This window comes from Hibiscus syriacus, unplaced genomic scaffold (assembly GCF_006381635.1).
Source record: "Hibiscus syriacus cultivar Baekdansim isolate YM2019G1 unplaced genomic scaffold, ASM638163v2 tig00110204_pilon, whole genome shotgun sequence".
Classification (NCBI taxonomy): domain Eukaryota; kingdom Viridiplantae; phylum Streptophyta; class Magnoliopsida; order Malvales; family Malvaceae; genus Hibiscus; species Hibiscus syriacus.
Genome location: NW_024062626.1, coordinates 648,278 through 665,328, shown reverse-complemented (window position 1 = coordinate 665,328; position 17,051 = coordinate 648,278). Strand labels below are relative to the sequence as shown.

Below are 17,051 nucleotides of genomic sequence, written 5' to 3'. Positions count from 1 at the left end.
GTCGGGTTGACTGGTTCGGGCCGATCCAGACCGATTCAAAAGCTTCCAGGGCATGGGAAGAAGCTCACGCGCACTGTCGGCGCGTGGTGGCGACTGGGGTCTGGTTGGTTGGCTGAGTAGTCCACGAGCAGCTACACACCATTATCAATCCAAACCAACTCAAAAATCAATCAAAACCATGGCATTGTAACTAGAAAACATTGTAACCAGAAAACGCTCGAACTTACCCTCCCAACGACGGATGACGATGACACAACGATCGACGGCGGCTCTGGTTGGGTTCTGGTCGGAATCTCCTTGGGAACACCGTGTTGGAGGCGTTGAGGTGGAACAACCATTGAATTGGTCGTAAATTCGTGAAATTTGCGCGGCGGCTGCGAGGACTTTTGACAGGGCTTTTGTTGGCTCTTACAAGGCGAACGGTGGCGATAAACTACGAGATAGGGGTCGGGTTTTGATTACTGTTCGATGGTGAGTCTATTGGTTGTGGCGGCTCGAGCTAGGGTGGTCGAACGACGACGATTAAGTCAGTAAATATGCCGATATGAGAAGGAATTTTGGGGTTTAGGGATTTTTATTTTGGGTGATAATTTGGGATTAATTGATGAGGTTATTTTTTATGTGTAATAAATTGGTAAAATTCAGATTTAAGACCCTGAACTTTCTACAGGTTTCGAAAACCAAACTATAACTTTTAAAAATTTACAATTTGATCCTCAACTTTTCAGATACTTTAAAATTAATAAATTTTACCCCTAAAGTGGGTTGTGACACTCTCAAACCCCACAATTCTTCTTTTGTTATTTTGTTTTTGCTCGGATCATAATTTGTTTTTGTTTAGAAAAGAAGAAGGTTGATCCGATGAGTTCCAGTACTCCATCATCAAGCGCTGGAGGTGTTGGATCCGCCGATTCTGCTGCTCCTAGGAGAAACTCCAAGCGACCCAAATGTAATCTCCATTATGTTCTTCTTATGTGCTTTGTAGTTTGACTCTGTTACTTGTTTTCAGCTTTGATTCAATTTATTATCTAGTGTTAGTGTTTGATTTTTTTTCTTATTTCTTATTCTTGTGTTTTGCACTAATTTTGCTGCATGATCGGGTTTTTGTTGCTAATTTCGTGTTATAATTTGTTACAAAGTTACAATTGTAATTAGGGCTTATTGGATGTACTGGAATTATTTATCAAATCTAATTGTTCATCTTTTGTAGTTGTGGTTTTCGATATTAGAACTGAAGAATGATTTCCCCCCCAAATCTTTTGTTTTCGCAACTCTTGATTGCAATACTAAGTTAATACTCATTTTTTTCTGTTTGATTTTCATCTCAGACTCTAAGTTTACTCAGCAGGAGCTTCGAGCTTGCAAGCCAATTCTCACGCCACGATGGGTGAGTTTTTGGGTTTTAATGATTTTGAGTCCACAAACAATGCTTCCGTTGCTATTCGATGGCGTTTTAGGAAAACTGCTTTTGCTAAATGTGTCTTTTCTTGTTATGCAGGTCATATCTGCGTTTATGCTTGTTAGCATTGTCGTCATTCCTATTGGAGTGGTTTCTCTGTTTGCTTCTCGAGATGTATGATTATAAGGAATCTGGCATTTTTGGTTTTGTCTTCCTTTCTTGTATTGGTTAAACATCAACCTTTTTTTATCAGGTTGTCGAAATCATTGATCAATATGAAACTGAATGTGTGCCTCAAAACTTCAGAAATGATAAGGTCTCATTCATACAGAGTAATGCAAACAAAACATGCACCAGAAGATTGACAGTAAGTTTCTTATGTAGCCCCTCTCAATGAAACATTTAGTAATGGATGTATGCTATAAACAAGGAAGCACATACGTTAGTTGACTGTTTTGCTTATGTCCTTTATGCAATGGGCCATGTAGAAAGAAATTAAATTCCAGTAAGATGCTTTCTTCCTAGTCCCAAGTACTCCCAACCATCGTCTTCAATGTCTCATATTAGGATATCACTGATCATAACTAACTCCTGCAGTTAAATTAAAAATAAATATACCTTCTTACCATTCTCTTGTTACTTTTACAAGGTTACTAAGCTCATGAAGCAGCCTATCTATGCCTACTACCAACTTGACAATTTCTACCAGAATCATCGGAGGTATATATTTTCCACCTTTTCTACAAGTTTTGCACTCCATTAACTGCTCTATTGAGTGCTGGCCAATCTTTAAAATTATGTTGAGGATATCCTTTTTTCATTAGCAGGCATCATGCAATATATTTGAACTACTTATGGGATGGAAGCTGTTTTTCAAAATGTATAACAATAAAATATTCAATGAATAAACCACCTTCTTCAGATTCTCTAAACCAGTTGTTTGAACATTTGAGATCTCTGAAGTAATGGTGCGATATAGGAGTTATGCAGGAATGGTAGTGGTTAGATCTTTGAAATTTTATGCCTTGATACTTGATAGATTCTTTTATTTGTTCGAGATGTTGCCTTTGGGGTACTAAAATATTTATATTTGTATTTTGAACTATTCCCATGCTCTTTTTTAGGCTTTTGAATTTGGTTGTGTTTTTGTTTATGTTTTTCATTGGTTTGATGACAACCCATTGTCTTCACCCCGTATTTGTTGTATTTATTTGGATTCATTTCATGCTCTTGATCCTTTTTCCTTATCCCATTTTGGAAATGCATTTATTTATGATGATATAATTGCCCGTCTAGCTCAGTTGGTAGAGCACAAGGCTCTTAACCTTGTGGTCGTGGGATCGAGTCCCATTGAGGGCAATTCATAACTGAGGTCTTTTACGGAAGTTGTTCTCAACCTGGCGTTGGGGGCAGCCTACTACCCTACCTCCCCCTTACCCCATTACATATAGGAATAGGGTCAGCTATTTTTTTTTTCATTTATTTATGATGACTCTTTGGAGTAAAGTTTGGAGATGGCTTTTGTAATTCAGGTACGTGAAGAGCCGAAGTGATTCACAGTTGAAAGACAATAGCAGTTGGGCTGATGTTACTTCTTGTAAGCCTGAAGATACATCTAATGGCCAGCCGATTGTTCCCTGTGGTCTTATAGCTTGGAGTTTATTTAATGATACATATAATTTCTCCCTCAACAACCAGCAGTTGGCAGTGGACAAGAGGGGTATCTCCTGGAAGAGTGATAGGGACAGTAAATTTGGGAGAGATGCATTTCCTAGAAATTTTCAAAATGGAACCCTTATTGGTGGTAAAAGTCTTGATCCAACTATCCCAGTAAGCTTTCATTCTTTGCATCAGTTATTATTTAGCTGTACTATTTTATTCTCTGCTCTATGTAGTTTAAACTAGTGATTTAGAATGGAAAAAATACAAAATCTCAGAATAAGCACTGAAGAAATACTGTGGAGTTTTATTTGTCAAACCCCAGAACTCAAGTCTCAACTTTTGTAAAAAGCGCATGTGGTTGCAAAAAAAATTACATCAAAGGAGCATTTGTTTTATCTTTTGAGATTCCTTCCTACCCGCATTGAAGTACTGACAAACTTATCCAGTTTGATCTGTACAACAGTTAGGTGAGCAAGAAGATCTCATTGTTTGGATGAAAACTGCTGCCCTGCCAACTTTTAAAAAATTGTAAGGGAAGATAGAACGGGACCTCCAACCAAATGAAGTCATACATGTGACATTGGAGAACAACTACAACACATATAGTTTCAGTGGCAAAAAACTAGTGCTTTCAACCAGTAGCTGGCTTGGTGGGAAAAAACGACTTCCTCGGCATTGCTTATCTCACAGTTGGTGGACTGTGCTTCTTTTTGGCTTTGTCATTCACTGTAGTCTACCTGGTCAAGCCAAGGTAATTTCTTTGATTATATTCATGCTACCCATACTCAAACAAGGCATCTAGACTAGCTTTCACCTTTGGAAGGTTGCTGTTATCTGTACATAATTTTTCATGGCTGATGCTGTTAAAATAACATGTTAGTGATACAAATTAGGATAGGATGTTTAGGGTATTTGAAAGCTAGCATCCTAGTGATTTTCTGGTTGGTGTTTTCTCTACATATTAGGATAGTATTTCATGTTTAAATTTGATTTTGGCTTCTTTACCTCTTCCCCGTCTTTTAAACTGAATTTTCGAGTCAACCTCCCTCCTCTTTTTTTCAAGAACTCGATTTTCTCCTCTTTCTTCTGTAATGGGATACCAGAATGGTTAGAGATACATAAATGGAAATTCTATCTTAGGAAATTATGGGGTTTGTTTGAGGAGGTACCTTGATCCTCCCGAGCTGCTGTCTAAACTGAATGGATAATTGGTTGATCTGGGAGCATATAATGAATCTAGCTGTTTGGACTTTCATGGAGAAAGTGGACTCCTATGTTATTCGGATTTGGGTGGGTCCAGTTTTTTTATAAGAATTTCATGGAGAAATGTGAATATATAAATATAATCAAATTCCTCATATCATCAAATGAAACTAAATCATAAAATCATGGGGCTAAAACAAGCTTTGACCAGTGTTGAGTCGTAATGATAGTGATGGAAACTTTGAGAAACGAGCGGGTATGATGCTTTGACTTTTTATTTTCTTGAAGTATCCATGTTTAAATTTTGCTATTCTTGGGTGTCGAGGTGGACTTAAAAGTTTTGCTTTGTTAATAGGGAGAACAAAAAGTGGAGAAAGATGCGAGTCCGAGTAACATAGAATGCAACTTTGGGGGTGTTGAGCAGGGTTTACAATTAGATTTTATTAATAGGGAGAAAATTGCAAGTCTGGGTAACATAGAAGGCGCCTCTTTGGGGTGTCTAGAAGGGTTTAGCTCCAGATTACACCTGGGCTTTTTTTTTTGAAAAATTGGTTACACCTGGGCTTTACTAATAGGGAGAATGGAAATGAGGAAACTGCAAGTCTGAGTAACATAAAATGCGCCTCTTGGGTGTCTAGGGGGGGGGGGTTGCAGTTGGTCTTTATTAACCAGGAGAACAGAAATGGAGAAAGATGGAAGTTTGTTGTTCTACTGGTTAGGTTTCATGATCATTAAAATCGTGCATTCCCGTGTAATCTAAAGAAGAGTCTTTCGACTTATCTGAGACAGGTTTTGTTTCATTTTTAAGATAAATTGCTGGAAAAATAGGACTGTAGTATAGTGAAAACAAATAATACATACATATGTTTTGAGATTTTATTTTTCTTCGTACATACGTCAGACACCCGTATCACAGATACGAGGACACGGCCTTTCGAAGACCTTTCAATTATATGATTTTGTTTCTTTAAAACAATTGAATTGTATACGTGTCAGATGCTCTGGGTATCAAAATATAATTTTGGGTGGTCGTGACTGATGAAATGTCGTGTTACCATTTCAGGCGACTTGGAGATCCATCATATTTGTCATGGAACAGAAATCCAGGACATTAAGCAGTGCAAGAAGAACCTGGAACCTCTCATCACCAGTGGCTACCATTGGGTTGATCGGTTGATGTATTAAAATATATGTCATATTTGTGTTTGCTTGATACTTGGTGTATTTTGAGCCCTAGGGACAATTCCAGAATCCATGAAAAATTTCAGCAACACCTCAGTACAAAGGTCTTTAATCTTGCAACTATTGTGTGACATGTTTGGTTCATGTTTTTAATGTAAATGGAAAGTATGACCAAGCTTACAGACAATAAAGATGATTAAGCTTAAAAAAATGGTCAATGACCAAACTGCAGAAGCCATGGAGATACTCAGTGGGATGAGTTCTGTGGAAATGAATAGGTATAATTTCATATTCAATTGGACAAGAATGGCTACGGGTCATGAGAATGGGGAATGGACAGAAAATGGATCCGCCGATTTAATTTATTAATAAAATATTATGATGATTTATTATTATTTAAAAAAATAATAATGATAGTTAGAAAAATGTCAAATATTGCCGGGAATTCGAAGAATAAATATTTTTATCTTTTTATAAAAAAATAGTTTATATTTATTTAACTGATATTTATATATATTTTATGAAGTATGTCACGTATGAATGCAATAAAAATTAGACGAGTCTTAGGATTTATATAAACTATGAGACAAATATAATTTTAATCGTACATGTTATAAAACAAAAATAATTTAAAATTTTATATTCACAATAAATTGTATAATAAAAATGAGAACGAAAATTATTGGTGGGGATGAATGCGGGAAACATTCCGCACCTACCACATCTTATTGACAGCTCTACGTGAAAATGTTGCATACAAATATCTATTATTTGGTTCAAAATAAACTTAAATGTTTAAGTAAATAATTTAAATGTTGTATACAAATATCTACAGTATTAAGGCACCTGTTGGGAGATGGCAAAAAGGTATGATTTTCTCTTTCTTGTCAGTTTGCAGTACAAAGCTATAGCATTTTTATAAGCTAGAGGATGAGTGATTATGTCATCCCCCCCCGACCCCAAAATGAATCATATCAGAATACTTGGTGCTCCGAATTTTTTGCCATATGCAAAAGCCTGTCAACTCATGATGTGATTCTTTTAAAATACAGGGAAGGATCTGCACTGGTATACAAGGGATAAAAACTCCAAGGGTTCAGAAGCAGAAGCTCTAAAAGAAGAAATTAGAAGAGGAGCAGGCCATGAGAGAGGTTCTTGGACTGGCTCCTAAACGTTCTAATCAACCACAAGGGAACCGCCTCGATAAGCATGAGCTTTCAGAACTTGTGAAACGAGGGTCTACTACAGAGGACCTGGGTGCAGGCCATGCTGAAGCAGCTCGAGTCAACGGTCTTGGTTTCTCAAGGTATGTGGTAAATTCATATTATCTAAAAAATAAGTTCTCAAGATATGATTGTACAGTAGAACAATTAAGCTATACTGTGGGAGTTGCAAATTGGTTGTTTCCATTTTTTGAAAGTGCGAAGCGATTGGTCGGTTTTCATATTTGCTGTTTTTTTTAATATTATTCTCAATCATGAACTCTTTTTAAGGATCATAAATGAATTTTCCTGCTATTTCGGGTTCTAAGGAGTGGGGAAGATCATTTTAGGTACAAAATCCAAGGAGTGGTGCTAGATGATTTGTCAAGACGAATTACTCAGTTCTATAGTAGTGCATTGCTGCTATTGCCAGAGGATTAATGGCAACAACTCTTTGAGAATATCATAGTTCATATTTTCTACTATAAAATGTATATTTAACAAGCTTTTGTCTTTATTAACTTTCACTTTGGCTCCCTTTTCCCATTTCTTTTGCTCTTGCCACAGAATGCCGCGTCCATGGGAAGATCGAAGCACACTTCCATCCAGTCAGAAGGAAGCCTCACCCGAGATGGTCAAGGTGGAAGAACCTGTATCATCAGCCATCAACGCTGAAGAAGGCAAATCAGACTATGAAAGCAGCAAGAAGAGAGAGGTGTGAGGAGAAGCGACATGAAAAGCATGATAGACATGAGAAGCGGCATGAAAAGCATGGGAGACATAAGAAGCCGTATTCTCGTGATTCAAATGATAAGAGAAGTCGTAGGAAGGATAAGGAAAAGAGGGCGTGAATCCGTCTCGGACTGAACATCTTTATGGCCGACCACCTCTGTACCATTTCCTGTGTTATGCATTGATATCTCCGTTTCTCTTCTGCTTCCCCCTTCCTGTGCAATGGTATCCAAATTATAGGGTATGATCTGTTTGTAGTAACTTGCACGAGAATGTAGATCTCTCTCTGTTAAAAGCAGCAGGCGAGTTAGTTGACATTCAAAGTTTGGGTTATGATGGCATATCATGTTAAGTTGCAATTATCTTATTTTTCATAACATGATATTTTTTTAATATCTTTAAGTTATTCCATAATATATATAATTTTGTTATAATAATTTAATAGTTTTAATTCTAGCTCTATTTTTCAAGAATGATATCATTTTAATTATTATACATCATGTTTGAAAACTTAACCTAATTTTATTCAGCACAATGATCAATCATATTGTAATATATATTATATCAATAGTATACTTCTATTTTATTCTTTTATCTGTTCTATAATTCACGTTTAAAGATCGTGGCTAGACTTTTCAATAACATCGTTTTAAATATTTGAATTTTATTTTATTTTTAAGAATATAATATGTTTTATTATTAGATTTAACATTTATTGATATATCTTTTATAAAAATAATATAGCATATTTATTAAAGCATGATTGTAGATTATTATTATTTTTTAATTTACTAAGTTTAAAATTTTTGCAAACTAACTGTAAAAGGTAAATTAAGTTTTTATTATAAATAAAATATATCTAATATTTACATTAATTTTTTTAAGTTCTTGATGTTTTCAATTAATATTTAAATAATAACTTTTGTCCATAAGGTTGAATAGAACGCCAAATCTAAAATTATAACGTTATTAATGTAATAAGCCAATATTAAAGCATCTGCGGGGATAGCTCAGTTGGGAGAGCGTCAGACTGAAGATCTGAAGGTCGCGTGTTCGATCCACGCTCACCGCAATCTTTATCTATTTTGTTTTTGAAAAGTTATACTACTCTACTGGGCCTGACCTAAAAGCTGACCCAAATATCTCTGCAACCGACCGCCTAATACTCGGAAAATATATTGACAAAAACAGAAGTTTTTATATAATATTTCTTTTTAAAAAAGTCTATTTTATTAAATTATTATATTATATTTTATGATTCTACGTCGTTTCATATTTAAGTTTTTTTATTCTTCTTGATAATCCAGTTAATATACTAATTTATTTGTTCATTTCATATTTATATTGTATCAATTCATGAACTTGTTTTAATCGAATTACTATATCGAAATTATGTATAAATAAAATTAATCGTGTTTATGTTAGTGATATGATATGTATTTATATATATATATATATATATATATATATATAATATATATATATATATATATATATATTATGACATATTTGGATTAAAATAAGTAATGTGTTTGTTTTTTATTTGACAGGACAATTTAGTAATTTGCATATTTTGTATTAGTGTTAGTGTATAATTAATTAGAATATACACTGAAAAAATAGTAGATAAAATTTGAATTAATATTTGATATATTATTAGTAAGGGTAAAGTACATAAATGATCATCGACTACATGACGTAGTTTTATTGAGTCACAAATATTAAAAGTTATAAAATAGTCGCTCGACTATTCATAAATTTTAAACCCGTTCTTTTTTGTTAAAAATTTAACGATAATGTGAGTTGAATGTTAACTCGTTTATTGTGATATGATAAAATCTAATCCCAAAATCTTAAACGACTATCGTATCTCGACTAACAAATTAAAGTATAGGTCATTTAGAGACTTCTAGACTGTATGATTCTCATATCTTGATTTTTTTTTATCAGATTGTATATAACACAAAAAAAACATTATATCTTTGTAAATCTTCTCAAAGACATGAAATGATTCACACAATTTCTTATTAATAATAAATATTCACTCTCTCTCTCTCTCAACAATCAATTAATTTGAGCCTCATATGAACCATTTTCCCCATAAAATTATCTTAGAGATGTTACCATTGTATGTCGATATTATTTATATACTCTATATTTTCCCTCACAATATGATACTAATATATTAAGTTTTTCAAACCAAAACAAATAGTATTTCTCACTTTTATTATTTATTTATTTATTAAAATTAGTTTAAATTAAAGGGAAACACAATGACGTGGGGGAATAAAAAGGGTGAAAGGGGAGGTGCAATCGGCGGAAAAGGAAAATAAAAACCCAGAGACAGAAGAAATATCTTGAAAATTTAACGAAGATGGTGTCGGCAAACAAGGAAATGGTGGTCTACTGCTTCGACACTTTGCTCGCCCATTATAACAGCGAAGATGCTGCTCCGCCTGCCTTCGATGAGGGCCATCAGTAATTTCTTCTCTATGATTCTTTGTTGTGTAATCCATTTCTTATTTCAAACCAAGTTTCCTGCTCTTTTATAATGATGGGTTGGATGCTGATTGTTTTTATTTTTTTTTTATTCTTTTATTCTTTTTGTTTTTGTGGCATTAGTTTTTAGTTTTTTTCCTTCTTAAAAGGAAAATTATTAGTAGAAGTTGGGAACTCAATTTTATTTCATTTTCGTTTTTCGTTTTCTCCAACAAAAGAAAATCATGTGTTAATGTTTTAATCAACATCAGAAATTCAATGTTTTCACTTCAAAACCCGTGTCTGGCTTTAGTTTTAAGCAATTTGGTTCCTGTAAGAACAACAATCTTCTGTAAATTTTATTTGGCTTATTTGTCTCGTTGTTTTCCTTGAAGTGACCGTGTCTGTCTGACCAATATGACCCCCTGAATACTTCAAATATATGAAAACCTTTGAAATAAAGTTGAATATATCCGTGTTGGATGTATACTCATGTCCAAGTCCAAATAATATATCCGAGTAATGTGGGGCTTCTACAATGTATTTTTTTGTGATTTACTCTTGTATAGATGGCCTAATTCTGCATAACAATGTTTATATTTGCAATTTGTATACAAAGGTGCAACAAAGTAAATTTCGTACTTTACATTAACTATATGCATATACTGGGATGGATCGAGGGGTGCTGGTGGCAGTTGCACCCCCTAGAAATTTCAAACTCCTATATAGTTTAGGTATTTTCTTTGTATTTTTTATTGATGATCTAATTCACACCCCCTGAAATTTTGTAATTTTGCACCCCCTATGTTACTAATATAACTTTCTAAAAGTTCGCACCCATGACATGAAATCATGTATCCGTTCCTGTGCATAAAAGAATATTAATATAGCCTCCTGGCTCCATCTCTTACATTCACAACCTAAACTGAAATTAGTTCCTTCAAACAAAATGAGTTATATCTGGGTTGAGCTGTTCTTCTCGATGCTCTTTTTGTTATAGGTCTTTACTAGATTTGACTTGGAAATATGTGATAAATGAATTATATCTGGGTTAGTGTCTCAGTTATTTGTTTTAGATAGGGTATTGTCTCCTTTATTTGTTTCTACATGTAGTATTGTGTTCCATTTGGTTTATCGCCGTTTTTTGGCAATTTGGTTGTAAAGTTCTTATAGTAATGTTTATTTTCTGTTTTGTTTCTGCCAAGATCATGCTGCTTCCTGGAATGAATTAGTAGAAAAGAATATGAATGTTACTCTTCTGGTTGCTTTTCACTATAAAATAGAGAATTTCAGTAGTTTTGCAGTTTATCCTTCTACTGCTTCTATTCGGTTTTCTTTTGCTGTTGGGTTTTGGTATACAATAGATGGTCATTAAACTTTCTCCAGTGTTTTTTGTTGTTCTCATTATATATCTGTTTACTTTGAAAATGATGCTTTCATCTGAGACAAATCATATTCTGTTAAGCCCATTGTTTGTGACATGGAAGAAGGTTGTGAACGGTGGGGAGCCTCGTCTACGAGGATGCATTGGCTCACTTGAAGCTTGCCAGTTGATTAACGGGTTTAAGGACTATGCTCTGACAAGGTATTAAGACCAAATTGAAAAACATGTACTTTGGAATTTAATTCCCCCCCCCCCCACTCTTCTCTCTCTCTGTATGTGTATGTGCACTCCCCAGGTAGCTGAGATATCTAGTATGAGTCTATGACAATATGTACCTTGAGCTCATTCTTAAAACTCTTCTATTTTTATTCATTTTTTTATCTTTTAAGTAAAATCTGTTATGTTCAATTATGAAAATTGATATGGTTAAAGTTAGGCTAGTTACATGGGAGAATAGTGGTTTTTTACCTCTAGCCAGAACGATTGTTATAAAAGAAGCGGCCTTAATTACTTTCTGACAAGAACTAAGAGAAGTCACTTTTAGTGATTAGTAAGTCCACTATGAGCTTTTTGCTGCTATTTAGATGAACATGGTTGACCTAAACTGCACTGTTTTGATTTAAAGTCTTGCTTTGAATCTACTAAGCTTGATTTCCAAGCAGTGATTGTTGTGATGGTGAAGCAGTTCAGCAGAGGGTAAAAGTCCTGAGAAGGGCCACTTCATCTGAAAGTAATAGGGGATGATGCTTGAAATCCAATGGCATTTTTTTAGCGCCGTATAATCACACTAAAGAAATTAGGAAACCTTGAATGCCTATAATACTTTCCACCATTGCGATCTTTTTTCTACATGATAATATCCAACCATTCTAATGTTGTAATAAAATATGCATCATGATCCCAAATGTAAGGCCACTTCTGTTTGGTTTGTAACTACATGATTTTTGTTATTTCGAAATTGTCTTTACTCTATGTGCTATATGAGGTACGAGTTTTTAATCGATTCATTTTGTTCCTACTTTGGTATGCTTCATATTTTTCTCATGGCATGCCTTGTGTATTTTCTTATTTCTGTTGTTTACAGTGCTCTGAGGGACCGCAGGTTTCCCCCTATACTAGCTAAAGAAGTGCCTTATTTAGAATGTACAGTTTCTATTCTGACTGATTATGAAACAGCTAATAACTACCTTGACTGGGAGGTATGTGATTCATCACAATTTCGATCTTCTAACATTTGATCAAGTAATATAAACTGTAACATGCACTGCCTGAATGTATTGGTTGATCAAATAATCCCCAGTTTTGAATTTTCAGATTGGATATTGCCTTATCTTCGTTTACATTTTTCTTACAGGTTGGAACGCATGGCATAATTATTGAGTTTGTTGATGATTATAATACAAGGCGAAATGCTACATATTTACCTGAGGTTCCGGCTCATGAAGGTAGACTTTATTGCCTGTTTTAAGTCGAATGAGGTTAGAACTTATATGATATGATGCGATGTGGAGACTTTCCTTTGCTTTCTCCTTTCCTTCTCTTTTTTGTGATATATATATCTGTGTGTGCGCGTCTCTGTATGTATATATCTAAGTACAAATCTATTGAATGAGGTTATATGTCCCTTTTTTGTGATATGATGGCTGTTTAGGGATTTTTATCATATGCATGATTGTCTTCTATGGAAAAGTTTGGTCTGTGTCAAACTTTTATCAGTGAACAGACTCTTTAAATTAGTTTGCAACGAAACAAGTTTTCAGAGCAAACTCTTCTCCGAAAACGGTCATGCATGTCATGTATTTATATTTTCTTTCAGGTTGGACAAAGGTGGAGGCAATTGACTCGCTCGTCCGAAAGGCAGGCTTCAGTGGCCCTATTACCGAGTCACTCAGGAAGCGTATTAAACTGACCCGTTACCAAAGCACATTATTTACAATGCACTTCAGTGATTATGTCTCCTATGTGAAGGCAACCAGGGGTGCAGAGCCTTCTATCGTGGGCACTAAGCTCGGAAATCAATGATTTTTCCAACAGCTTTTACCGTAAAAAAGGGCAAAGCTGCTTTGGCTAAATTATAAGGACATGATATTAAACAAAAAGAAAAATGGGCGGAATAAGTTCGAGTGTGTTCCGACCCAGTTGTGTTAGAAATTACAGGACACCTTTGGAATAACATTCTTCAAACTCGTTTGATTTTGAAGAAATAAACCAAAAAAACAGAAACAAGCAATGCCCGATGTAAACTCGGGCATACATGTCGTTGTTTTCATTGAGACATTTGTATGCTGCAACTTATTGTGGAAAACCTGTCTGGTGTGAGACAAAACTCGATTTGAAGGGAAATATGTTTGTTCCCAACAGAAAATTATCAGTGTTTTGTCTTATTATTTATGTTGTTCAGATTTGAGTGCGAATAGATTATGAATGTGTGATTTAATCTTTTTATTCAAAGTAAACGTTTAAATACGTTAGATTTTGTCGTTTATACATTGTATCGATTATAATGTGATTCAGGTTTATATACGTACTTTTGAATTGAACTTATCAAGTGGTTTTGTTCTCCTTAAAAAATTTAGATTCGTACGTCGTTATATATTATTTTGTAATTACTGTAAATTATTAAAAAAATACTTTTGGATATAACATATCACATGTATAATTGATCCAATGAAGACGATAATTAAGTCGGAAATGTTCGGATAAGCCCAAAAAAGTGGTTCTATAGTTTTAATCTTCAAATATTTGTTAGTAAATTTTGGGTTAATCTATTAAATAACACCTTTAACTTTGCCAACTTATTTAGATAACCCCTTTTACTTTTAATATTTTAAATGTATTTATTATGATGGATAACATTGGAAAGGTATGTATTTATTTTCTTGAGAAGAGGTACAAGTATGGAAAAATGGATGTGTGATTTTGAATGTAGAGATCAAGTGTTTCGTAACAATATTTTTTTCCAGTGGCCGGTATACAGATTTCTGTGGTTACCATTGAACTTGTCTATAAATATTTAACTTGTTATGGCATTTTTGTTTTTGCTCAGCATTCGTGTTAGCTGTTGTTATAATATTGAACTTTTTTTCCTGTTCTTTTTACATTTATTTTTCAAATGTTTATTAAGTAGTCGTATATCCAACCTTTTCATTTTATGCCTGTATCCAACGGCAGTGGACTTTTCAACCGGAGGATTGATTTGCAAAATTTCTTGCCTCTGCATTCATGTTAGCTATTGTTATTAGTATTGACTTTCATAGCTGGCATATATGAATGAGTTTTCTCTAATTTTATCATCTCTTGTTGGTGTAAAGTTCTTAGCCATCTTTTTCCAGCATTGATTTTTACAGCAGGGGTATATGAATGAGTTTTCGAGTCTCAGCTAATTATCTTTTCTGAAGGAGTTTACTTTATTACCATGCTGAGTTAAGATTATGCATGTAACAGGTATCATTCTACTTTTGGGTTTATTTACATGTCACATCTTTATATGTTTGTAGTTAGAATGACATTTGTGAAGTGGATAAACCCATTTTGGTCTTGCAATTTCTGATCTCCATCGTCACTATATAGGATATTAATCCTTTCAACCTTTTGTTACACTTCTAAGCTGGTTTTGTTTACTTAGTAACTTGGTCAATTGATCAAGTATTTCTTGACTCAAAAGCTTAGCTTAACAGTCAAATTATTAAGTGGTGGAATGATTAACCCTTTACTGGATGCTGCCTATGCAAGCAATAGTATGGTAAGGACTCAGACGTATATCATCCTACTATTCCTGGTCCATTAGCTCAGTGACGTGCAGTATGGTCCCAGCCCAAACATAGTGTTGTGCCCAACCCATTATCTTCTTGTGCCTTCGATGCTATGGAGTTTTTGGCTACTTGTAGTACAAATGCCTATGCATAGATATGGTTTGATGGGTTACTTCAACAAGACCTAAAGCTTTTCATTCCAAAAGTTATATTTAAAAGTTCAGGACTATGTCTGAAATGAATGTTTTCCTATGGCAAAACAACTAGTGTTTGGTTCTCTAATTCAGCTGAGACTAGTAAATGGAAAATGGTATTGTTAAAGGTAACAGTATATATTGGTTTTGGTTCGTGGTTTGCTGGAATATGAAAGGAGCTAGCATATTCTTAAGAATATATTAGGTGTAGTGATGCAGGGGGATCCGAGACAGATGATGCTGAGTTGTCAGATTGCACCTTGATGGCGCTGAGATACCATGAATTGGCAGATCAGCGCAAAGGCGGGAATTGATTGTGACATGTTCCTCATTGGGGTCATTTTGAGTATGTTTCAGTCTTTTGGCCATAACTTTGGCTACAGGTGTCAGAATCGCGCATAAGACCCCAATCCGGAAAGCTCTTTTTGACGCGCATGCTCTCCACATGAGCTATGCTCCATGTGGCCTTTTTTTCAACCTCAAATTCTGCCGTTTTCCCCTCCGAATCACTAGAATTAGATATTTTTTACTATTTATGGTAATATTTCGATTGTCAATTAGGAAGTCAATTTAAATCCGATTTAGGCCGGATTTTTTGGAGATTGCTTATTTTATTTCGAATTTCAATTTAGAGTGATTTTCGGGATTTTGCTACTTTTGGCAAAATTCGAATAAAGACGATTTTTGGCTATAACAGTCCGACTTGTGGACTGATTTTGGCATTGTTTGATTTGATAATATTTTATTAAACTCTAGAGACTTTTTTTCTCTGGATTTTTTTGGGCGAATTTTCTCTTGTGAATCATCTGTTGGAGCGCTTGCAGGATAATCACTATTCTGTCTGGCGTCATGTAGACACTTGATGTTTGTCTTCGTGCTCTCGGTTATGAAAGGAGCTGGCATACTCTTCTCTTGAGACTCTTAAGTATCATGAATGGTATATGTGGTTGTATGACTCCAGATTGTCCTTTTCATTTGGAGAGAGAGAGAGGAGAGAGGGGGTTGAATTTCCCAATAAAATTATTGAGGGTGATCCGTGAACACTTTACTTTATGCTATGAATTTTTGCGGAGGGTGCTAATTTGGTGTTAATCTACTTGTTCCTTTGCTTGAACTGTCTGATGTTTCTGCGTCTTAATTTTCAAAAGGAAAACTAATAATAAACGCAGTAGCCGATTGTGAAGAAATCAATAATTAAATTCCATTTCTGAGCAGGTTTTGGATCGTGGGGAGAAGATCAAACTTCTAGTGGACATCGAGGGTCTGCTAGAATTGCATGTAACTTGCATGTTGCCATCTATATTTTCTTGATAGTCCATTTTGGGTTGCAGAACTTGATGTTTTGGAAGCAGACATGGGAACTGAAGCTGATGGTGTTCCTTCGAACCTTCAACCTGATAAGGAGGAACCAGATTTGGATGCAGAGCTCAATTTACCTTCAGCTCCATTAGGAAATGCTGCAGCAGCTCGCAGGGCCAATGCCCAGGTAAACTTATATACTCTACAATTTTAGTCAAGTTTTATGTTAGCATCCAATATTAGAATCGGGACATACGTACTGTTTATCCCATTCTTTTGCTGCTTGAAGTAGATAGGATTTTGTTCAAATATGTGATTTTCTTTTTCCAGATTTAATGTCCACTCTGTTGGCACCATTGTTGAAAGTTGGTTGCAAGATGCACCAAAAGTTGGCAACAATAATGTTGAAAAAAGTGGCATGGAAAATTTTCTCAATTAATCCCTGTAATTTAAGATATTTATAAGATTAGTCCTTAAGCTTCAACCATAAATATTCTAACCCATTTAGCTTCAAAATCATCTCAAATCATTCTAGCTTTCTCTCAATACTAGATAATTTAGAAA

At 34.7% G+C, this 17,051-nt stretch overlaps 1 protein-coding gene, 1 non-coding gene and 2 pseudogenes across 2 annotated transcripts; all 4 read left to right on the top strand.

Moving 5' to 3' along the window:
• The first annotated feature begins 775 nt into the window (after positions 1–775).
• LOC120219107 lies at positions 776–5,599 on the top strand (annotated as a pseudogene).
• A 57-nt stretch (positions 5,600–5,656) lies between these two features.
• On the top strand, positions 5,657–7,499 carry LOC120219176 (annotated as a pseudogene).
• Positions 7,500–8,379: 880 nt separating this feature from the next.
• TRNAF-GAA lies at positions 8,380–8,452 on the top strand. Its single transcript has one exon. It is a non-coding gene; the product is annotated as a tRNA-Phe (tRNA).
• A 1,204-nt stretch (positions 8,453–9,656) lies between these two features.
• LOC120219108 (uncharacterized protein At2g38710-like) lies at positions 9,657–13,446 on the top strand. The gene is made up of 5 exons (XM_039215956.1): positions 9,657–9,858; positions 11,324–11,443; positions 12,327–12,441; positions 12,597–12,687; positions 13,059–13,446. Exons 1-5 carry the CDS (start codon positions 9,755–9,757, stop codon positions 13,262–13,264), a joined length of 636 nt encoding a protein of 211 aa, XP_039071887.1. The 5' UTR covers positions 9,657–9,754; the 3' UTR covers positions 13,265–13,446.
• Positions 13,447–17,051: the final 3,605 nt, after the last annotated feature.